This window comes from Sinocyclocheilus anshuiensis, unplaced genomic scaffold (assembly GCF_001515605.1).
Source record: "Sinocyclocheilus anshuiensis isolate Anshui unplaced genomic scaffold, SAMN03320099.WGS_v1.1 scaffold26, whole genome shotgun sequence".
Classification (NCBI taxonomy): domain Eukaryota; kingdom Metazoa; phylum Chordata; class Actinopteri; order Cypriniformes; family Cyprinidae; genus Sinocyclocheilus; species Sinocyclocheilus anshuiensis.
Window position 1 is genome coordinate 1100079 of NW_015544143.1, and position 24255 is coordinate 1124333.

Genomic DNA, 24255 nt, shown 5'->3' on the forward strand with positions numbered 1-24255 from the left:
ATATATATATATATATATATATATATATATATATATATATATACACAGTGCACAGCATAAATTAGTACACCCCCTCTGAAACTTAACAAATTCAGCAATTACTCTTTGTTAATGTTCTTAAGAGATATAATGTTCCAGCAAGTCTGCCTGATCAATTACCAAAGATGCATGTCAAAATTATTCAGGAAAATAAGATTTCTTATCAATAGATTTCTTATCAAGTGATAAAACGTTGTTTTGCAAAAGTAAGTACACCCTCCTAAAAGTTACTAAATCCAAATGTTCTGGTATAAGTTTAAGGCAAATTTTGATCAACAGGTAAGTATGCTGAACTAAAACATTTAAAGAGAGCCATTTCTTGACAATTAAACGTGTTTTAAAGCCAACAGAATAATTTTCAGACTTAATGCTGACTACAGTGGAACCACTTGGGAGAGAACTGTCAGAAGAGTTCTCATTGTTGTTCGTTGTTGAATTGTGCTCCCTACTGTTTTAATGGGAGGTAGCAAAATCTGACGGGGTCGCACAAATCGTCAGAACACCGGTAAAAGCTATGAGAAAAGTGACTGTTTATCTCACAGTGTAAGATACAGCCTGCAGAAGTGACATGCATGGTTGTTGCCCACACTGGAACTACCTACTGTAGGCAAAGCACAATAAACTCCTTTAGCATTTTCCAAGGCCAAAATTTACAAAATATAGACCTCTGGGATTCCATACTCTGCTCTCATGAGACCAAAATCAATCATTTCACACCTAACAGCATCCAAAATGTTATGATGTTGCTAGAGGAGGAGTACAGTGAGAAGTGTTTAGTACATTTCAATTTCGCAATCTTTCCATCAGTTGTATTAGTGATAATTAAGAAAATACATCTTTATTTATTTAGAGGGGGTGTACCCATTTATGCTGTGCACTGTAAAGAGCTGTCAATTTAACATGTTAATCTAATAATTAGTTATGGAAAAAAAATAACATGTTAAAAAAATTTTACACAATTAACACAAATATTACCTATTAAAGCCACAGCAGAACTGTTGTGCGTCTCCAAGGAACACACAATTTCAGAATCAGAATGAGCTTTTATTCGCCAAGTGTGGTGTGCTGTGTCTGTTATTACAGATCGTTTGATATGTACTGAGTATTTATGCGTTTTTAACCTATATCACAGCAGCGTCCATCTTTGAAGGATGTAGTCTGTCAAACATACACAACTGTTAGCCAATCATAGCAGTGGGCGTTTACTTCCGAGTCTACAATCCGCCACACCTATTCAAACAGACTGTTCCGATGAGAGGGTCAAAACAGGACAGAAAATAACCTGTTACTTCTAAATTATGACGTATGTTGATGTAAAAAAACTTGATAACATTAGAAGTGGACCTCAAAGAACAGTACAAAATAATATGACGTCCCTTTTAAAGGCTGAATAATTACAAATGAGCTCCGTTATCTTTACAGCAAAAAAAAAAACTATTACATGTACTGCGTCAGTTCTACATGGTATGTAAGACTCTCTCGCTCTCTCTCTCTTTGTGTGTGAAAGAGAAACACAGAGCACTCTCAGATAAGCAACGGCGAGTCGGGCACCTAAACGCTTTAGTTTAGGGTGCATCAACTAATCTGCGCATCCATTGAGATAAATTGGAATAATGTGCTTTAAAGACGGCGAGCGAAACTCTCATGCACTCAGTCAGAGTGTTCAAGACGAGTGAAGGCGGGTGAAAAAATATATGCAAAACTTATACTTACTCTAACTCAAGCACTGGCGAGTAAAATCGAACTATTTAGTAGCCAGTGGCTAATGATAGACATTATAATTGTCTAACATGAACATTTAGTCGCATATGTGAGTGGTTTACTCGTATTGTAGAGGGTTGCTTATTTTTTAGTTTTTTTGCAGTTTAAATGCTATTTTTGTAACTCATGGTTGTGTTTTGATTGCCAATAGCCACTCAAGTTATTAAAAGCAGCTTTCGGGCTTTAAGAAATAAGCTTTGCATCACTGATCTTAAGCACAAACCACCATAGCTTGTTTGCATGCAGATTTTTTTCCAATATGCTGGCCATGTGTTATGCCAGTGTAGTGTAGAATACAGAATGCATTCTTCCACAGTAAACTGTTCTGTACTGACCAGCAACCAGGATGTTTTTGAGGTTCATAAATGTATTATTATTTATATTATGCTTATTATAGGCCTAGACTACAAGCTGTATATAACACACAATATATCCATTATAAATTCATTTAAAAATGGAAAATGTATTACATTATAGTAGTATATTTTAAATGATAAATGTAATGAATTATTATTATTATTTGTTTTTGTAATTTGTTTTTACGTATGTACTGTATGTAAGCATGGCTGGTAAAATTGGTCTTTCAGCTTCCACTGTGGTTGGTGGGCAAAAAGTGAATTTCCCACTTTGGTTGCATCCTTCAGATGAGGGTTGATATCCTGTATATAGAGTTTTACTTGTTTTACTGCAAGTTCTGACATGGTCTGGATGTACTTGTTTTGTTTCCTGTCTACATTCAGTCAGTACTGCTAGTGTACTGTTGCTTGAGAGTGGACTGTTTGTAGTCCATAACTAATATGATGGCTGCAGAACTCAATGATTGACTGTTGACTGCTGATGAGATTGGCACTCGTGACATATCTTGCAATAGTGAATGTGTGGATGGAGTCTATTTATAGCACCGTTTGGAGAGGGACTGATATATGACACCAATGACTTGAAGCTGTCACAGCAGGAAGAGGAAGAAAAAAAAAGATAAAACTTACATCTCAAGCTGATGCTCAACACATGAGACCAAGACAGAAAGCACATGAAATATAGATCAGAAATGTCTTGGAGAAAGGTGCCCTTCCCCTTACATGGCAGCCCTCTGTTGATTCTACTTTTTTCTCCTTTGTTTTTTTGTCAGCATGGGTTTTTTCCCCGTAAAATAAGACGAGGTTATGCCTTCCGCAGTCTTTCCTGTGCATATATGAGGCTTGCGTTTTTTTTTCCCCTTCCTTTCGATTTCCTTTCGATCCCTCTGTGAGTTCTGTATTTCATCTTCCTCCTCGTCTGTGAAGAACAGACGCCACAGCATGGATTAAAAGCTTTTCCCTTCACATCTCCGCTAGACTGCTGTGACACTTTCTCTCCTATGCTGCAATATAGCCTGCAAGCAAATACAAACACGTATACATTACGTTGAGCTGCATTTTAAAACCCCCAACCTGACTTACGGCTAAATCCAGGAGGCCTCATTGTGGCTTTGCTATTAATTGCTGATAGCTTAACCTCCTCTTCATCTGCCCCTTCATCACCAAGGATCAGTGTAATTAATTAAGAGCCCTTTTGTTTTTTTGACTGCAGTGTTTATAATGGTTCCGTGTTTGATAAGAGCACATTTCTTTTGAGTTAACCTTTTGTGTTCCACAGAAGTCATACAGTTCAAGAACAACATGAGAGTGACTAAATGATGATTTTAGATGAACAGTCCCTTTAATGTTTCATATACCACCTTGAGTCTAGTCTTGGGTCCGTCAGGCAGTTCATATGCTACCATCGCCAGAAGCTCCTTGACTGCCTGGCCATAAATTTACACTTACCTTATCAATATTTCCTATAGTCATAACCATCCAGTTCAGCTCAGAGACTCTTGCGAGCAGGCCAGGGTTTTTCAGTGCACTGTAGTAGTCAGCAAACAGCCCACTAGCACAGTGACATCTGTTACGGGCTTGCCTCAGGGTTGTGACCAGGATTTACCACATTATGCTATGTGAATAGCCCATGGCAGCAAGGCTATCATAGCACCTGCGTAGAGATCTTGTTCTACGAAAGGCCAATTCGGTAATAAGCCTGGATGCCTTTCTGGCTTTGTGCTATAGCCCATTTGTTCTCCCCTCCAGTCATGAGAGCGATATTAGATTGTAATGATATCTCAGGTGAACTTGGGATATCGGAAGGCCATCAGAAATGGTGTAAATAGAGGGCTTAGTGCACTCTAAAAAATGCTGGGTTGTTTCAACCCAACTTTGGGTCAAATATGAACTAACCCAACTTTTGGGTTAAAAATTGAATGTAAAAATTGAACCCAACGGTTGGGTTAGTCCATATTTGACCCAAAGTTGGGTTGAAACAACCCAGCATTTTTTAGAGTGTGCTTATTAGGAGATAAAGAAACGTGGTGTAGTAAGTGACACCGAAAATGCCTTTTTTAAGCATTGACGGTAAAATTATCTCTAATGTATGAAGGGTATTACGAAACAGACAGAAAAGGCTCCTTTTATCTTCTTAAAGGGATAGCTAACATCCCAAAATGAAAATTCAGTCATCTTTTATTGTCCTTTGTTTTTTTGTTTTTTTTCCATACAATGAGAGCACCCAATGTTCTTTTGGACCCCACTGCCTTTCATTGAATGGATAATAGTGGAGACTATATCCATTCAGTAGCTATACCTTTAAAGGGGTCATATGATGTTGCTAAAAATAACATTATTTTGTGTATTTGGTGTAATCAGCTGAATAATAATAGCAGTCCCTCTCAGATGGATGAGATGTTCCCTTAACCATTTGTCAGATTTTCCTGTTTTGCAGCACATAGGTTTGACTTTGCATCCATATTGACTTTATCCAGCAGCAGAGGGCAGTGTGGATCTGTTCTTCTCGTGCTGGAGGTGGCATTGCAGCACAGTCTGAGAGCGAGGTCATCTGCAAAGGGGTTGATCTGTAGCTTTGACAGTTATGTGCTAATTATTGGAAATCATCAGTGCTCTAACAGAGCCTTTAAAACAAGCAGTCACTGTCTTGTCCTCCACCTCTTTTCCTAACGCCCCCTCCGTTTTTATGGAGAAAACCAAGGGCAAGAACTAATATAACCACAAGCAAGCAAAGCTTAGTGGGCACAAAATGTGCTAATTTAAACGTCAACGCTTCCTGTGAAATACTTTCAGTGGAGTATAGGAACATTTAAGAGTAATAGTTTAACGAGAGGAAACAAAACAGCCTCCATCTTGGAGTTAATCTGGTTATCATATTTCGTTGAATTGCCTTGGTTTGTCTTTTTCTCAGCTAATTATGCTGTCAGTCTTCAACCGATCACCCCACACGGGCCGTTGCAAATTAAACAGCAGTCGCTCATCAACATTAAAGTGCTTTGCATGCTTGCCACAGTGTAAACTTGGCCTCCGCGGGGAACCCGAAGCAACCTGAATCATTGTGTCTTCTGCTTAAATGTGGTTCATTAGCATTCCCCCACCATTAATGTGGATTCGTCTCCTCCTTACCCTGTCCCCCAAGGCTGATAAGGTGAAGTGTACTGGAATTGAAAGTGAAGAAGGAGATTTGGTTATCTAACGTTACCACTCCCTTGTCAGCACCTGATTAATAGCGGTTTCCTGTAATTATTATGATCATTCCAAGAATTTTAAGCAGTTTTTTTTTTCCAGGGGCACAGCTGTGCTGGATAAAGGGGTGTTTCAAAGTGGAGCTTAAAGCCTGGGATACATTCCTTGAGCCAGCATGGCAGCTTGGTGACAGTGCCTGCCGCTCAGCGCAGTAGGGATTTGAGGACCTTTTGTTCTGTGTTCCACGTCATCTGATCAAGGGGATTAAAGATACCCTACTGTCACACCGCTCTGTGGCCCCTTGCAATGGCATCCTCCAATTAGATCCCGAGGGCTGGCGGAGATTGTGATGGCTCACCACTTTTCCCCGTGCACACGTTCCGCTTGGTAGAAAGAGAAAGGCAAAGACGATGAGAGATAGACACGAAGACAGAGAGATTCAGAGGCTTTATATTCTCCAGACAACTCTTGGCTTCCTCTCGTATTTTCAAACCCATTATTTGCAGGACAGTCCATCGCTTTCATCTCAACCGTTCTGGGATTGTCGCGCTGTGTAAGAGAAGTTGAGCCAGGGGGGGATGAAGAGACGTGTTGGATCATAGCATTAGCTGGATGCATCACAAAGTGCAGTGTGACTCAGTTGGACATAAGGAGGGAAATATCAGTGCCCACATGAATATGAATGTTGTTTGGAAACTGGGGCTGTCAAGCTCCAAAACAACTAATAAGCACTATAAAGTCATATTGCCTTCTGTAGTCTTCTGAAGCCATATGATATTGTAGCAACTGTATCTTAGGGCATTATTCTTCCCAGTATTATTATTCCCAGCATTATTCAGACCAGTTTTGTCATTGAAAATACCTGATTCAACTGATTAATTTGACACCGCTACTTCCCTCATGAATGTGCCTTTTTTCAGTCTTTTTTCACACAAACCTAACATTGTAGACTTGTAATATACCGCAAGAGTTGTATGAACCACTTTTGTGATAAAATTATAGTGCTTTTGTCATTTTTGGAGCTTGAAAGTCCAAGGCCTTAATTACTTTCATTATATGAAAAATAGAGTCCTGATTATTCATTAAAAAAATCACCTTATGTCGACAGAGGGGAAAAATACAGATTGGAACGACACAAGGGAGAGAAAATGATAACAGGATTTTCTTTCTGAGGTGAACAATTCCTTACAATTTGCATATGTTACTCAACACCTCAGCAATATGTTCGACCACAGGCCATAATCCAGCTCATGAACCCAACACCAAGTCACTGGAGGGCTAAAATTTGAGAGGTCCAACTGAAAACTTATACTTCTGCTCACATTGCTCTAAATATTTTATGCAAAATGCATAACAGATAGCACAGCAGGTTGACACTTTGATCTTTGCTTATCTTGGTCCGTGAAATTTAAATGATTGGATTTCATCCAGCTCATGAAATCGTGCAATTTAAATGATTGGATTTCATCCAGCTCATGAAATCGTAACACTTGCAGCTCATTTCAGCTTTGATCCTGTCGTCCATTTGTGTTAGAATTAGGGCTGGGTATCGATTCAGATGTCCCGATTCAATTCGATTTCGATTCGCAAGCTCTCGATTCGATTAGATTCTCGATTTTTTTATTACATTCAGTGAATATAGTTTTAATACAAATGCTATTGATATTTCTAAAAAATGAACAGTAAACATCAGTTTACAAATGGTGAATTAATAAAAAATAAATTAAGCCACATGCCTGTATTTTAAACCTATACTTTTTTTTTGTATGGTTCGTGGCTTTTGAGAATCGATATCGAATCGACGTCATTTAAATCGATTTTTTTGCCCAGCCCTAGTTAGAGTCACCAAGGAATATTGGAAAACAACTAGCAAACAGGGGCATGTCATTGCCTTTGAGATGGCACAATTGTTTCAGATGGAGGGACTTGGGAGATTTATACTAATTTAGTCACATTGAGGGCTAAACTGCCACAAGCTCTCTAGTGCTTCAGTCCTACCACCGTCATCGGTCCTTTTCCCCACGTGTATTGAATTCCTATAGGCTAATCCACTCCCATTTCCCTCTTCCTAATCCTGCGATGTAGCAGAATGCTAAAAGTAGTCATGTCAGCCTTGCATTATGCAGCTTTTCTCTGGGTTCCCGGTATCTGCAACTCTCCTCCACATCACGAGGATTAGCGAAAACGCTATGATACAGCAAGGGCCCTGGACTAGCACTGATTTAGCCTGTGTCGAACAAATACAAATGCAGTTTGCTTCTCAAGCTGTGATCAGGTTTGCATTGGCGCTTTGTTATTGTGCTATCTTGGCTCTCCCTGCCTCACTTCCTCTACCTTGAGGCTAAAAGTGAAGAAGAAGCAGTAAAGAGGGCTCTGAAGCCTGGCAATTATCAGTTAATAACCGACAGAAGAGTTCTATTAGTGTGGGAGCCACCTGTGATGCTGTTGTCTGGAGGTTTCTTTCATCGGAGTGGAGTGCCACTTTGCTGTAGTGACTCAGACTAGACTTTTTATTTGGTTTGTTACGCTTCATGTTAAGCAAGCTATGTGTATTAAATGCTAACCACAGTTTATTTAATAGTGTTGTAGTGTTCCAGCTCAGCCAAGTGTTGCAATATGTGTGGTGGAGTCACAGATGTACTATGTACTGGATTAGCAAAAACATGATGAGCTTTGAAGTCAGAGGTGCAAAGCATGCAGCTTAGTTACATACAGTGCAGTGCATGCAACCTAATTACATACAATTAATTTATTAATATGAATTGTTAACAAATGTCTGTGAAAAAAAAAGTTGTTTTAGATTATAAATATCTTGTTGGTTAAGTAGTTATTGTGCTTGGTTGAAGCTATATTTAATAATTTGATTAAAATGGCATTATACATTTATTTACACATCAGGGTTAGTAGGATTTTTTTGATAGAAATTAATACTTTTCAAATTTTGAAATTCAAATTTTAAAATGCTTTTCTTTTGGCATTTCTGTTCATCAAAGAATCCTGAAAATATGTGTCATGGTTTCCATAAAACTATTAAGCAGCACAACTACTTACAGAAAATTGTTAAATAGAAACTAGTCGTTTTCATTTGTAGTAATATTTATTATTTATTAATTATTATTAATATACAATATTACTGTTTTTAATGTATTTTTGATCAAATAAATGATGCCTCGATAGGCTTCTTTTCAAAACTTAATTTTTAATTGTGAATTAAGATTTTTATAGTTGTGATCACAGTGCAGAATATATTTTGCGATTTCAAAGCTAAATGTTTTATAATGTGTTCAGGCATCATACTTAGAAGAAACAATATTTAATTTAACCATCTATACAGTTTTTTTTTCTTTTCTATTTGAGATGTGAGTCATAAAGGGAGACCAAAACTTGCATACTTATTAAGTCTGGAAGGGAGGAAACATGTTCTTTTGTGTAGCATTCATCACATCTAAAATGCATTGAACAAAGCACAGGTTGAATAGAGATTTGATTACTGTGACAGAAAATCACCTCAAAGCATTTAAGCACCTCAAAGTGCCATTTGTTTTGCTCTAAGGATTCTGTCCCCAAACCTCCTCAAGCCTGATGACTCATAATAATTGAGTGGATTGGGTGGATGATGTGGTTTCTTTTAATATTCCACATATCAAGGCGAATGAACAAGTCTTTAGTCTATATTTTTGGTTGAAAACATTGAAAACTTAGTCAACATCTCTCTTGTTTACATCATATGTCTGCATTTTAAAAATATTCTCATGTTTGTCTAGATGTTGTGACAGACTGTCGCTGTGCATTTGATTACATGATTAAATGCAGACATATTGCAGGCAGGATAGACTTTGCAAGGGAAGCTATTATGGGTTTCCTCCAGATGAGTTCATGGCCTATGGAAAGGATACTCACCACCTGGAGCTGGCATAAAGCCCGTCACCCAGAAGGGTGGGGTGGATACCATGTAGAGCAGTGGGTCATTGGGGCCAGCAGCTGTGTGGTCACCCTCTTTCTTCATCAACAAATCTCTCTTTAATTAGCTCACCTAGTTCCCTTTCCCCAGACGAGCAACCAAACACAAGTCTTCCGTCAAATCTGTCCGCGATCACTCCTTCTCCCATTGGGATCTCCTGCATTGCAACTGCATCTGAGCGAGAGGCTTAGTGGAATAAGGCACCATGATGCTAATTAAATGGCCTTTCAGGTTATTTAGTCATTCTGAGATGAGTTTCATTCCTGAACTCCTAAAGGGATAGTTCACCCAAAAATGAAAATTCTGTCATCATACATTCACCCTCATGTTGTTTCACTTGGAAAATAAATGAAGATACTTTGAAGATCATTGGTAACCAAACTATTTTGGTGTAATCCTACAGTTTTGGAACATTAGAAGTAAATTATGACTGATTTTTTTTTAAAACTTCGGTGAACTATTCCTGTAACTTCTTTAAAAAAATTTTAAAAATATATATATATTGAAACCAAAGCGTTGTGGAATGTCTGTATTCCTTCACATATGCAGAGGTAAAACCTTTATAAAATATGCTGTACACACATTCGAGCAACCTTAAACTTTGCCATTGCCATGACAATCAATGCTAATTTTCTGCACTTTTTATTTTTGCAGTGGGGGAAAAAAAAAAAGAAAGAAAAAATATATATACTGTATAGTGTGTGTGTATGTTTCAGAATCAGAATCAGAAAGCATGGAAATTGGTCTGTGTATCTGTATGTAAATATTATAATAATTATTCACACATATAATTATTTATATAATTATGTATGTGTTTATGTAAATTATATAATTAACTGATTGGAATTTATTTATTTAACAATTTGTTCTTTAAAAATTGCTATAAGAATCAGACTTTATTACTTGTATTACTTTACATACTTCTTTTTAGCATGATGCGAAGTAATACAAACATGAAATGTATTTCTCTCTTGTTTTTGGTCTCTTTAATGGGTTGTGCAAACTGAGGTTGATGTTGACGATATACTAGTAATTTTATGTTTTAGAGTGTTTTAAAGTAAAGATCAGTAGTTAAATACACTCTAAGCATCTTATTAATTTGATTTCACCCATACTTGTATAATAAGCATAGGTATCAAAGTAACCCTTCACTCTGACAGGTTATTATGAGGTGCTACAGGTCACAAAGCACGTCTGAAATTCCATACATTAAAGGGGTCATATGATGCTGCTAAATAGAACATTATTTTGTGTATTTGGTGTAATGAAATGTGTTTATGCGGTTTAAAGTTCAAAAAACACATTATTTTCCACATACTGTACATTATTGTTTCTCCTCTATGCCCCGCCTTTTTTTACAGATCTTCTTTATGCACCAAGAGCTTGTAACACTCCAAACAGAAAGGAAAAATTGAAATCGCATCATATGACCCCTTTAAAAGAAGCATTCAGGATGGGCTAGATTGAGTCAGTTTTCAGCAGTAGTATATTACCTCTGCAGTCAGACAGGAGTCTGTGAGGTGCCGTTTGAGAACCCAGAATAAATGTGTTGCTGGGGAATCATGTAGCATGTGTCTTAGACCCCGAGGGACTGCGGCGGAAGCAGATATTCAGGCAAATGCACTTGCTATTCATCGGAGAATGGACAAAGACAAAGCAATCTCCACCTGTGAAGATTACCTGTGCTTCTCACTGAGCAACAGTGTTGTCATGTGACTCAGAAAGCCACAGTCTGTCCCTTCTCTCCACCAGCCGAGCTCTGCTGCCCGCAGGCTGCCATATGTGCTACTGCCATGACTGGCATTTAATTACAAATTAGACATTTTTTGTCACTGCAGATGGATGAATGATATAAAAATGGAATAAGTTGTAGATATGCAAGAGGAAAGGAAACTCTGCATGCTCATGGAAAAAGAAGGGTTCGGAGAATGGAGAGGCAGAGCTCATGCCTGATTGAATTAGTAATTTCTCCAGTATTAGTTTGGACCTGTTTATGTTTGCACTTTGAAAAAGTGGGGAAAATGGGAAATGACTGCTGGAAATAGTTAGCGATTGATGGCCAGTTTCCACTGGGGGCAACATGAAAGATATTCAGTCCTAATTAAATTAGATATGCTTTCTGCCATCTCTCCCAGCCTTCATTCTCACATTAAATATAAACATTTCCAAACAGCGGCTGTTTGTGGTCTGTTAACATGGCGTGATATCACGCAACATTATGGTCACCGTAAATATGCCACCCACCACTTGAAGTGAGCCACATTGCTTCATTGTAATCAGAAAATCATTTTCTTAGTCAGTATTTTTGTCTTGTTTTGCTGTAAAAATATCTAAACCTCCCTTAAGTAAGTATTACATTTTATTTCTTCAAAGTTTTCATTTATGTCTTTAAATTTACACATCCAACGTGACTTACACTGCATTCAAGCTAAATAACTTTTCAGTTTATGAATTCCCTAGGAGTCGAATCCTATAACCTTGGTGTTATTTGAATCATGTTTGAGCTATAGCAAAACTTGAATGATAAAAAATGTAAACTGCTAAATTGTCTTACAAATGCTGACTCTGTTTATTTTTTATATTAATAATTGCATTAAATTAACATGTTTAATTCTCAGGTCTATTCATTAGGTGAGATTTAAATGTTATTTTATTTAATTTTTTCATAGCTGGAGGCTGCTCTTCATAATCCTGTTCAATGTGCTTTACTTGGTTTCTCAGCGGTGAGCACTTCGCTTCCTCAAGGCTACCTATGGGTAAGTAGAAGCAGAAGCACATATATATATACATATTATCATACACAATAGTAACGTCAGAGATCGAAGAGACTGTATTTATTAGGGATACACCGATACCACTTTTTCCAGTACTCGCCCGGTACGATACTTTTATTTTTGGTACTTGCCGATACCGAGTACCGATACCAATATTTTTATTGCATTTGTAAATTTTTTAAATATTGGGTACAGAAACCAAAAGAGTATGTATAATGTTAGTTGGTTAACTTCATTTATCAAATAGATACAGTCAAACCAAAATTTATTCAGACACCTTCAACATTTCTCACATTATCACAGTTTATTCGCTATAGTTTAGAAAATGGTAATAAAATATGACAAGAACTCAGAGTTAAACTGAGTCAGAACAAATTCAGCTTGATAATGTTAGATAACTTTGATAGAAAGGTATGTAATAGATTACAATCAACCAAAATAATTCAGACAACTGTTAGTATGACAGTATTTACACAACTATCAATACTTTGTCGGGTGACCCGTAGCCTTAATGACAGCATATAGTCTCCTGGGCATGCTGTCACCCAGCTTCATGCAAACCTCAACTTCAATGTTTTTTCCCAGACTCAGTCTGAATAATTTTTGGTCCCAAATTTGTATCAGTTTTACTGAGAATTTACTGAAGAATTTTTGGGTATAATTTGTCACAGTTTACTTTATTTTCCTATGCTCACTTACATAAATGAACTATAGTGTCCTGCACCCACTGGTAAAAGAAATATAAAATATTATATCTGGTCTTTGAATAATTTTTGGTTTGACTGTATATTTTCACACTTAATTATGCCCATTAAAATGTATTTTACAAGTTTTTGTTACTTTCACAGGTTCATTTTTTTGCTCTATGGTACATCATCTGTAATGTAATAGCATTAGATCTGCTCCATTGCAGCGGCTTAGTACTGCAATCCCGCGAATTGCTGTAAAAATGCATGGAACCACTCGCTATAAATCTCCTAACTGTGATATTTTCAGAAATAGAAGTCGCGTTTTTTCATCTGAAACGTGCTGCGATTTATATTCCAAAGCCACTCATATAATGCAGAAACACTCAAGCAAGCAAAACACGTGCAACGCATACACGTATTTGTACTGATGCAGAATAGTACAGCCTAGCGCATTTCACACAGGCTGCTAGATTCACTTTCGCCAGAAAGTCGTGTATGCCTAAGGTTGAAAATAAATGATGTTTATAGTGAATGCCCCTATAAATGGTCTTATTTTTGCGATTTAGTTTTAATCCAAATGATGCGCGTGCTAAGTAAGTGAACATCAAAGATCACACAACAGAAGTGCACGCGCTCTCTCTCTCTCTCTGTCTCTCTGTCTCTCTCCCTAACGTTAAGTAACTTGTGCATTGTTTTACTTACTTGTTTTGACATATCCGACCGAACTACAAACTTTCCAGTGATGTCTGTGAGAAAGATATATTCACTCGACAAGCTCGCGCATCTGCGCTGCCGCGCGCTCAATCCACTCAGCGTGCTTTGTTTATCAGCTCGCGCACATCAGCTATAAAGGCGTTAATACTGAATGTTTAACGTTTATTCATTGCATACATATACTTCGTAGTAGACATCCTTAACTCCATTCTGCTGTCTGTTGTTCTGTTGTCGGTGTTTCTTTGTCTGAATATGGCGCTTATCACATGCTGTGTGGGATCGGCGTTTGGTATCGGGGCATTTTAACGAGTACGAGTATGAGTACAGGAGCTCAGTATCGGGCCCGATACCGATACCAGTATTGATATCGGTGCATCCCTAGTATTTATTATTCCTCACCATTAAATCACATTTATGCAAAACAGGTCTTAATTCTGGACGTTGTTTAAAACCAACAAGCATTAACTTAAGTGACAGTGGTTGTGTCCTATATTCTGCAAAGAGCTTTTCTCTGCAAAATAAAACGGATTTTCATATCAAGCCCTGTGAAATCACCTTTAAACGTTTCACACAGTAGTCTCGTTCTCCTCCCTCTTCTGTAGCAGTGGGCAATTTATCACATAATCCCCTAAAGCAGGGGGATAAATCCAATTCGAGGCTTGGTTGGGCACAAAAGGACACCCTTGCCTGTGTCTTTGAGTTAATTGTTTTTGTGGGTATTCTAAAGAGCATTGAGGTTGGACTTGGGTGGATTTAAAAGATACAAGGAGACATTCAGTGGGAAATTATATCTGACTGGATTAGAACCTCTTTCTGGTGCCAAAAATCCTCAGTTCTGCATATCCAAAATATAATTTCACCGGCATCTGATTCTAAATCTAAATCTCACTCTGCAGCTTAAATCGTAGGGGTCACTTTTTTAATATATCTCAGTGCGTCCATTTAGTCTCAGTGGGGCTGCCAGTGTTTCTCATTAAATGTGTTAAAATGTGCTATTATGCAGCATTTGTAAACTTATTTTCTGTGCTTCGGAGCTGTGTAGGCTTGGTAGGCAATGTAGGCTTGGTCTGCTACATCCTATAAGATTAAGGCACTTAGTAGCAAGTAAGCTAGTATTTCCAAAAGAAATAAATCATTATTTATTATGTTATTACTTATTTATTACTTATTTTCTGTACGGTCTTTTTTCTCCACACAGGTCTATTATTGTGAACCCAAGTCGAAGACAGTTTTAGATTGTTTAAGTTGCAATATCTTGACCATAATAAGCTGCGATGTGGACCAAACTTTATCCTGCTAGCCAAAGGTCTGGTTTTACAAACTATAGCAGGGTTAAAAAACCCCCTAAAGAAATCAACACATCTTCCACTTATAGCAGGTGTCATTTTCTCGGTGAACTCAGCTGGACTGAGAGATGTGAGAAGAGGGGAAATGATTCAGTTGTTTGCTACTTCCCAACTTATAAGTCAGTGATAGCACATCATCTTATCACAACAGCCTGTTTTCACTGCTAGCGTTCCAAATGAGCAGTGACAGTAATCAGATCCCTCCAAGATGGGCTGCTGGGTTTTTTCTCGTGGCTTAGATCAAAATAATGACATTGTTTCTAATCAGTCCAAGCCAGCCAGTCATCCGCCAAATTCGCTCATCTTAGCCTCTTCACCTCTAAGGCTGAGGCTCATTTTTTTTTTTTTAAACCTGTGTTCACAGTCTACTTCCTGGGATTTTATTTACTTAGTTGGTTAGTAATGATAACAATAAGTAGTTGCTTTTTTTCATTGCTTGCCAATGCAGTGGTTTTGGGGCAGGTTTTCCTGTAAAATGTTTAGAGGGGTAGAGACTGAGGTGCTGCTAAGGACAGAGGAATTACAAAAAGAAATTACACTACTTTTCGATAGATCGATAGATAGATAGATGATAGATGATAGATAGATATATAGATCTAGATAGAGCATAATTTTTTTCCTATTTGCTGTTCTCTATTTGTCAGCTACAAATCCAAACAAATCTAAAACTTTTCATAAAGGATGTCAGAGACAAATGTTTGAATGTGGCTAGTGTACACATAAACAGATGAAGTCTTTCTCCCTAGACTACCTTTGCTCCCTTTAGGCTCTTAGTCAGTTTTAGCCTAATTAATGCTTGGTTGTCCAGAGCTTTGGCTCTAAGGTTGGTTTTCACGGCTTTCTGGCCAAAAAAAACAGAGATGCGTCCAGGGCACGATTCCAGATATCCACTCCTCCAAACAAGTACTGATGAGTTCGTCAGGGAACTGTAATTCCACCTAGTCTGTGGAGGAATTGGATCGAAAGAGGAGGGGGTAGATCATCGTCGAGTTCACACACATGGATTTGCGCCTGTGTGAAAAAAATGGGAGAACAAGGGCCAGCTGGAGGTTGCGGCTGAGTAGCAAAAATGTTATTTTTTAACCGTTATTGGTTACACTTTACTTGAAGGGGTGTGCATAAGACTGACATGACACATTCATAATCATGACATGACACCTACATAATCATGACATGACACATGTCATGAATATGAAGGTTTTTTATGCATGTTTATGACAACTGTCATTAAGTGTCATTCGCTCAGTTATGTAATTTTTAATGCAAAGATGACATTGTTTGAAATGTCTTTGTTATGGGCTATGGTTAGGGGTAAGGGTAGGGGTAGGGTTAGGTCAAATAATGTCATATTTGCATTAAAAATTACATAACTGAGCGAATGACACTTAATGACAGTTGTCATAAACATGCATAAAACCTCCTTCATATTCATGACATGTGTCATGTCATGATTATGAAGGTGTCATGTCAGTCTTATGCACACCCCTTCAAGTAAAGTGTTACCCAGTTATTTTCTGAGCTTCTTGCACAAAGATAAGCCCTCCCTATTTCCCACTGCGCTACCGCAACAGGCCGTTATTTGCTCTGACTCGCTCTTCCCAGCCCATGAGACCTTGGCCATCCAGGTTCTATGCTGCGATACAAATCAGACAAACGATTGCTTGCAAAGTAGAGGGGAACTGTAAGGCTAAAGACTATATTTAGCCTGGACATTTTGCTTGAATAACATGATTCAGAATGAGAATTAATCTCTGTTGTCTGGCAGCATCCCTCCCACTCTGCCGTTGTTTTCCCGTTCTTTGGTTGAGATTACACTCCACTCAACCAAACCCAGTCGCTCAGAATCTTGAGGTAATCATACATGATGGCCCCTAAACAAGTGCCGTTTATATTGAGGCCAGCAGACTTTGTAATACTCTTCCCCTTTATCTCCCTCGGTTAAACCACCTCTCAAAGGCTTTTTTTGTATGTATTTTGTAATTGGAGCAGTTTAGTGCTGCACAAGAAGAGATGAGGCAATGATGGGATGCTGATCAGTTCGTTTAATTTCTAATAGCGAGCGGGTTGCTTCCATTGCATTATGCATGAAAGAGTAACCATGAGAGCGGCTGTGCAGGGCACGAAGACAAACACTATTTTTCACAAACTGGGGGATTATTAATTTATGATGCAATGCAATCCAAATGTGTTACAAGAGTCTGCATTTTAAAGCAACTCAGTAGAAAAATGAATGGGTGCGGAACTTAGATCAGTTGTTGAGGCAAGGAACCAGAGGATGGATTTATGAGCAGCACTGTGCTGAAGTCTTATTCTGTCAACTATATGTAATTTCACCAAGGATCGAGTTTGTCATCGCAGTCTCTGTCTTAAGAAGGCGATCAATCATCAGCCCAAAGGAAACCCTCCATTGTCAAACAGCTCAGCGGCTTTCAAAAGACATCTCTCCACTCCACCTTTTCCTCTGGTTCAGCGATGAAAAGATCCCTGGCGTTTCAAAAAAGATGTTTGAAGTTATAGAGCTGATGCTGGGAATGTATTAGGGGTGATAGAGTATGAATTTTAGAGACTTTATCAAGCCAACGACTATAGGTTAGATTTGTATGAGATAATATGATTTTAACTTTGCTGTTACCCTGATATTGAAATTGACAGGAATAAAATAACAGGGCTGGGAATCATTAAAGTACACAGGAAGTGAAAGAGTTTTCTGCCGTTTGAAATTTCCTCCATGTGGTTCTCGGCACTGGAAGTGAAAGCACAATGGCGAGGGAGTGGTTTAAAGTGGCAGAAAAACAGAAAGCTCTTCCCTTCCTCTATTATTTTCTGTCTCTACCTGTACAGTCATGGATGTGAGAGCAGTTTTGGTTGGATGACTACCTGTAATAGCGGTGTCCTTGCTCTGTTTTTGCAGGTAGCCGGTGGAGGCGATTCCACTCAAGGCCAGGTGGACATCTTCTCCTTGAACAGACCCACACCTCGGCCTGTAAAATCCCTCCAGATGGGAGCTCGAGTAAGGTGTTTGGAGTATGTGCCTGAGCCCACCCCTTCAGAGGATGCTGAAACCGGCCCTTATAACTCCACGGGAGTTGGAAATACTATCTGTGTGGGACTTGATGATGGCTGGTAAAATATAATATGAAAATATAAATATAAAAAGATGTATTGTGTTCTTCAATTAAAAATATTAAAGTACCTGTTAAATATATAAAGGCATCTATACACAGCCAAGTTAAGGTTGCTCTAAGGAAACTAGACACTGTTATCAAAGATATTAATGCTGCTTTGGTTCTATGTAAATGAAGTGCCTCATCAATGCTTCCTTTATTTTCATGTCAGCTCACTTGGCTGTGAGAACCAAGCGGTAGCCAAGTCTAATAGCCTAATGGCTGTTTGTTTTGACCACATGTCTAGCAGTAGGGAAATCGGGAAAGGTAAAAGCCTTTTAATCAGATTTAAGGTGCCATTACAGACATTGCGGTGATAAGAAACAGGTGACGACTATCTTCAGTAGGCTAAAAAGAGTTTTGGATGAGTTTTAGTGATTCCAAAGAAACAAAATATTTGTAAATTTGAAAAATTATACATCATACTTTAAAAAAATGTATAATCTAAACAATTTCATTATTGAAAAGGATTAAAGACTTAACTTTGTATATGTGCAATTGCATTTATACCATTTGTGTGCAGCAGTTAGTGTAAATGCACCTTTTTGTGGTATATATGCAACTTCAGATGCAGTCTTTGTAGTGCTAAAACAGCAAAAGTTTACTACCTTGTTTAAAACTTTTGGGTACTTTTCGTGGTGCTTTGTGGAGAAGTTTTTGAGGTGCAGTCATTTTGGCAGAAATTAAATAAATTTCTCGCTTAAAATCACAGTGATTTTCTAAGTAAGTTAAATAATTTATGAAGGCTGAGAAGAACAATAGGTATTCTGGTATTCTGGGATATTCTTTATGCAAATGAAAGGGACTGATTAGCTACAGAGGGCAGATTTTTTCCTTTTAAAATATCATTTCACAATATCAAGGCAAATGCACAGCGGAAATAAGGCATTAGTTGTTCTTTATACTTCTTCCCACAAAGATGTCCTTATACTGTATATCCTTCAATGTTTTTCGCCCAAAGCATTCTGGTCTATGGCAGTATGGACACGGCCGCCCAATGTCTTGTGACTCTCCGTAACTCAGAGGGCTGTCCAGTTCTGTGTCTCAAACATTCTGGGAACTTCCTGTTCGCTGGCCTACGGGACGGAACGCTGATGGTGTACGAGAGACATCCCGGAGGTACGAGTTTCATAACGCTTGATGTTTCATTATATTGTACACTCATGCTGCCTGCAAGTACAGCTGAGAAGCTCTTATTTCTAAGTTAGTTTCCAGCTGTCATGCATTCAAGTTAGAAATGTAATGCGGAAGTAGCCAAATCAAAAATATTAAAATGGATCACTTTTAAAGTTGTTTTCAGTTGTTTTGTCTTTTATGTGAACAAGGCCTCATACTTTGTGTCAGGCTGTATGTAGTTGTTTCTCTTTTGCTTTTATGCATTATCCAAAACAAAGCTTATTTATTCTCCATACATTGCCTGCATTTGTTTAGGATTGTGGATAATCATTTAGGATTTAAACGTCTATGTTATTTCTATCCTATTAGGCTTGTCTTTTCTCTTTATCACATTAGCACAGAAATGGACAGTTATATTCAGTATGTTTTCTCTTTCGTTTTTCTCAGTAATGGGATTAAACACTAAATGGGTGGGATAATTAAGAAGGGTAATTATTAGTATGTCCCCAAATGAAAGGGACTCAATAGAGTAAAAGGGTAATCAAATCAAATTAATAGTACAAATGAATCTGATTGTCCCCGTGTTCAATTTGCTCTTTCATCAACCTTCCATTCAAACATTCAAGGATGTTTTTTCGGTCCCTCCTCTGTTAGCTGAATGCCTCAGTGAGTATGTGAAAGATATTAGTTCTGTCATGTATTCTGAATGCATTCAGAGAAGAGACGGGGGTGATAAGATTGTTCTAGGTATGTATTAGTTAGATAGAAAGCCAATGGATTCAGGATTACCTTGAAAGCAATTTATGATTTCACAAGTCTTTACTCTGCTCGTGCTTGTGCCTTATTCATTTGCAGTACGTAAGTGTGGGCGAATGACAACAGAAGACGGGTGGGCATGCAGAACTCTTGCAATCTGAGACATGATAGATAGCGAAGGACTGCGCTCTGTGTGTGCACGTGTATGTTAGGGGTGGTGCAAGGCAGACAACCCTGGCACAATGGGTTTATCACAATGCATTACTTACCTGGCTGTCAACAAGGAATTACCTCCAGTGAAGTGGAAAGTAAGATTAATTATGCTGATGTGCAGTGTGGCGATTGAATATTACTATTCATATAGTGGAAAGAAAGAAATTACTAACAGATATATTCCCTGGGAAGTACAGGCTGGATTTTTAAAAATGTGTTTATTTATTTATTTGGGTAAACAAATATATTCAACAAATTATTCTGTGGAGCAGTTAATATAGTTAATATAGTAATAAACACTGGGGTCTCACATGAGATTAATCAGAAAGCTTTTTGAAACGTATGAGCAAGACAAAATTGCTTTGGGGGTGGGGGGGAAGATTTTGAGTTTTTCTTCACTTTTTTTTCCTAGGTACATTAAGAGGGCAAGATCATTTTGTTGTGTTTAATCAACAGTATGCAGAATTTATAAGGATAATAATGAGGTGTCTACCTTTCTGAAGAAAATACGTAAATATATTATACCCAGAAGCAATAAGCGCCCATTTGAATGAAACAGCGTCTCTCCTCCATCCACTTTATTACTTTTGGAGCAATAAAGTAAAGACTGCATCTGCAGATGCTTTGAGTGTCCATATAAGCCCTCTCCGCCCCTGAAGGTCCTCGGCTTCAAAAGAGGCAAATCTGAGGCTGCCTTAGTTTGAGGAAGAGGGTGTACCGAGTGGCTGAGGGGATGTTTTCAAAGCATATACACGAAAAAAGTGGGAAGACTGACATTTTGAATATGCCATGCAATTAACCTGAGGAAGTCAGAAGTCATTGTAAAGCTATCCTGGTTTCAAAGGCAGAAATAAACAACTCGAAATGTTAATTAAATGGCTCGCTGCGGTTCCCTCTCTAATTTTGCTTGATTAACACACTGTGATGGGGGCAAAAAAGACGAAGAAAAAAGCTTATGTAATGCATCCAATAATGGTGTCCATGGTGGCTACAGTGCAAACCCTGTGATTAAAACTCAAGGAAAAAGACTGGCATGTTCTGAGCATACTGGAGAGAAACGTATAAATTGGATTACACAACACGCTGCAGTTATTAACATGGCACTGTTAGCGCATTCGCATAGAAAGCACTAGTTTTATTGAGGGAGATATGCAGTCCACAAACACGCTTTGCAGTGCTTGGTTTAGCTGTATGTTTTTAAGACATAGACAGAAATTATACAGTTCCACCACCAGTTATACATATTTGTCTTGCAAACACTAGGATTTACTCTTGAGTATTAATGAAACCAATTTACTTTTAAGTGACTTGCTCAGGGCAAAGCAGGGGAATTAGCATGCAGCACATTTTTGTAGCTCTGCTATTTGAAGCATTCTTTAATAAGGGAAATAACATATGAATTTACTAGCTTTGAATATCTTTGGCCATATTTGAAGTGTTCCACCAGATAGGATTAAAGATTTGCCTTCAAGCAAGGTATTTCACAGGCCTCATTGTATTCGCTACTCGTGTACTTTTCCTTGCTTTTCTGTTTTCTGTGTCATAAAACTTAAGAGTATATAAAATGAAATAGTTTGGGGTATTTTCTGGGTTCTACATTTATAAAGCTCATTATGATCAAAACAAACATAAACCATTTTTATATTTATTGTGTGAGAATTATTATTATTATTATTAATAATTTTAAAAAAGTTTTCAGTATACTTCTTTACGAGGACACAGCAATGTCAGCTTGAAATGGATTATGAAATGTAATGGAAAAAACATTACATTTGAATATTACATGAACATTTTTGTCCAATCAAGCTGTAATTTCATGTGTATATTTAGGCAACATAAAATCCTTGTTACAAAATTTGCATTAGCAGTTCATTTCTTCCAAGGACAGAAATGAAATTTTCCTTTAAGGAGCAATATTTTTTTATTAATTATAAAATAAGAAAAACAGGGTTGGGCTGAAATTATATTGACAAAAATCACTATTGTTGATTATTGCACTTGATGCTGCATTAATGATTATTAATATCAATTAATAGAATACATTTAAAAAAAATCTATCTCTAGCTACACAGGCAAAACAACCTAATTAGTTTGTGAATTAGTTTATTGCTTTTTACGAATTAGAAAAAAGACTTAACATTGGTTATTTTAGTAGCATGAAAAACTAAACTGTTATTCAAACTGGGAATAAATTATATACAGAAAGGGAGCGAAAAACAGAAATGTGTGTGATTGTTATAATTGTTATAATGATCAATGTTGCAAAGTGCAAATATAAGTGTAATGCTGAACTCCACCACTTATTTCCTTCTGTCATTTCCAGCACAAACTTCTGTTAAACATAATACATAATTTGATATGTTGTGGAAATCACACTGTGGTAGAAATAACTAAATAATAGGGCTGCAACAAAAGATTATTTTGATAATCAGGGATTATAATTATAATTTGAGGATTAATCATTAGGCTTTGATCGATTATTCAGCTTTTACAATTAGTTAAAATATTGTCATATCATAACTAATAAATAAAACAAGGTAATCTCTTGGTAGTGTCAAAGTTAATGTCAAACAATTATATGACTGTTGTACAGTTACAATTATTATACAATTATTTTTTACAATACAAACATATATACTTCACACTGGAAAGCTGCTTTATAGCAGAAAATCCAGTTGTTATTCTAAATGAATGTGACACTGACACTGTTTTTTTCCCCCTGTTAAATACTGTAAAGCTGCTCACTTTAAATCAATCTATTGTATAAAGCCCTATATAAATAAACAACGTGACTGGAGTGCCGAATTGCAGAGTTTGTTCAAACATATCCACATCGCTATGATCAGATGCTTACTTAACTGCTGTTTTCTCACTGCTGTCATTTTTGTTGTGTGTTTATTTTGTTATTGAGAGGAAAGCGTGCAGCACATATTTACATATTCATCTAAACGCCTCTCTCCGTACCATCTGGCTCAGCTGCATTCACACTCCGACTATCATAAGCCCAGTGTGTGTCGTCTTCTCTTGAATTGCATACGGGAGACCCGAATTACAGTCTTGCTCTACAGCGCCACACGGGTCAAACCGCGTTATTGCAGGTCCTTACAATAGGTAATATGAGATCAAATGACTATTTGACAACAAAAATATTTGTAGACAATTTTTTTATTGCCAATGTTCTCGATAATGTCGACTAATCATTTCAGCCCTACTAAAAAAATACCCAATTCTTGGGTAAAAAGGATAAAAAGTTTGCTTTAAGAGCCTAAGGGTGCCCATAGTTGAAGTCCAAGAATCTTGATAGTCTTCTTACGGTGAACTTACTGTGTGTTTTTGTGTTTCTGTCTTGTAGGGGAACTGTGGAACCAAGACACCTGTAGAAAAGTAACAGTTGGTTCAGATCCCATCAGGACACTTCTTGCCTTGGAGGGCTCGGTCTGGGCTAGCTGTGCTAACACAGTAACTGTACTTGACGTCTCCAGTTTGTCCACTCAGGTAGACTCATCATTTCAAAGCTCTACTCATGCTGATATGCTTTCACACCAAACTTTAGCAAATGGAAGAGTTTCACGGGCACTTGGCCAACACTGACTGACAAATTAGCTTGTGTGTGAGGATTGTAGGAAACTTTTTCCTCGTCGAAGCAGAAACCAGGAGACTCTTGGGTATTTTCATACAGAAGTCACTCTTTATTGAGAACGCGCTGCGTGGCGCTGCAGTCATCAAAAGTCTGACTATAGCTCAGCACAGTAGAGTTTATACCTTTCAAGGGGGAGGGATACATAGAGGTGGAGACAATCTAAACAAAGCATGCAAATGCAATACAGGAATCAGCCCGTTACCGGAATTTCTCCATCCCTGATCTCATCAGCATAACAGTGTCATTCAAATGCATAGGTGCTAATCCAATCAGTCTGACAGTACTATTCCAATCAGCATAACTACTCAAAGACTGAGACAGAGGCAGCAAGAGCCATTACAAACAAAAGGTGATCATCTCAGTAATCTGGTTCATTTTACTAACAATAGGAGAACAGGAACAGACAGGAACCTTTTGCTACACTTTGCTTAAGATAATCATTTGTCTGATGTAATTTACCTTAAATGCTAAATACAATGTACTTCACCTTAGTTTTTCATGTGATGCTATGTCAGAACATAGGATCAGCATATTTAAAAC

General features: G+C 37.7%; 1 protein-coding gene across 2 annotated transcripts in view; it reads left to right on the top strand.

The window, feature by feature from the left end:
* Window positions 1–24255, top strand: part of LOC107695083 (rho guanine nucleotide exchange factor 10-like protein) — a 124216-nt gene that overhangs the window by 81136 nt on the left and 18825 nt on the right. For both annotated transcript variants that reach the window (XM_016494887.1, XM_016494888.1), the window contains 4 exons: window positions 11973–12059; window positions 17738–17949; window positions 18952–19109; window positions 23428–23570. In XM_016494887.1, coding sequence (XP_016350373.1) covers window positions 11973–12059; window positions 17738–17949; window positions 18952–19109; window positions 23428–23570 — 600 coding nt within the window. The remainder of the gene's footprint in view (window positions 1–11972; window positions 12060–17737; window positions 17950–18951; window positions 19110–23427; window positions 23571–24255) is intronic.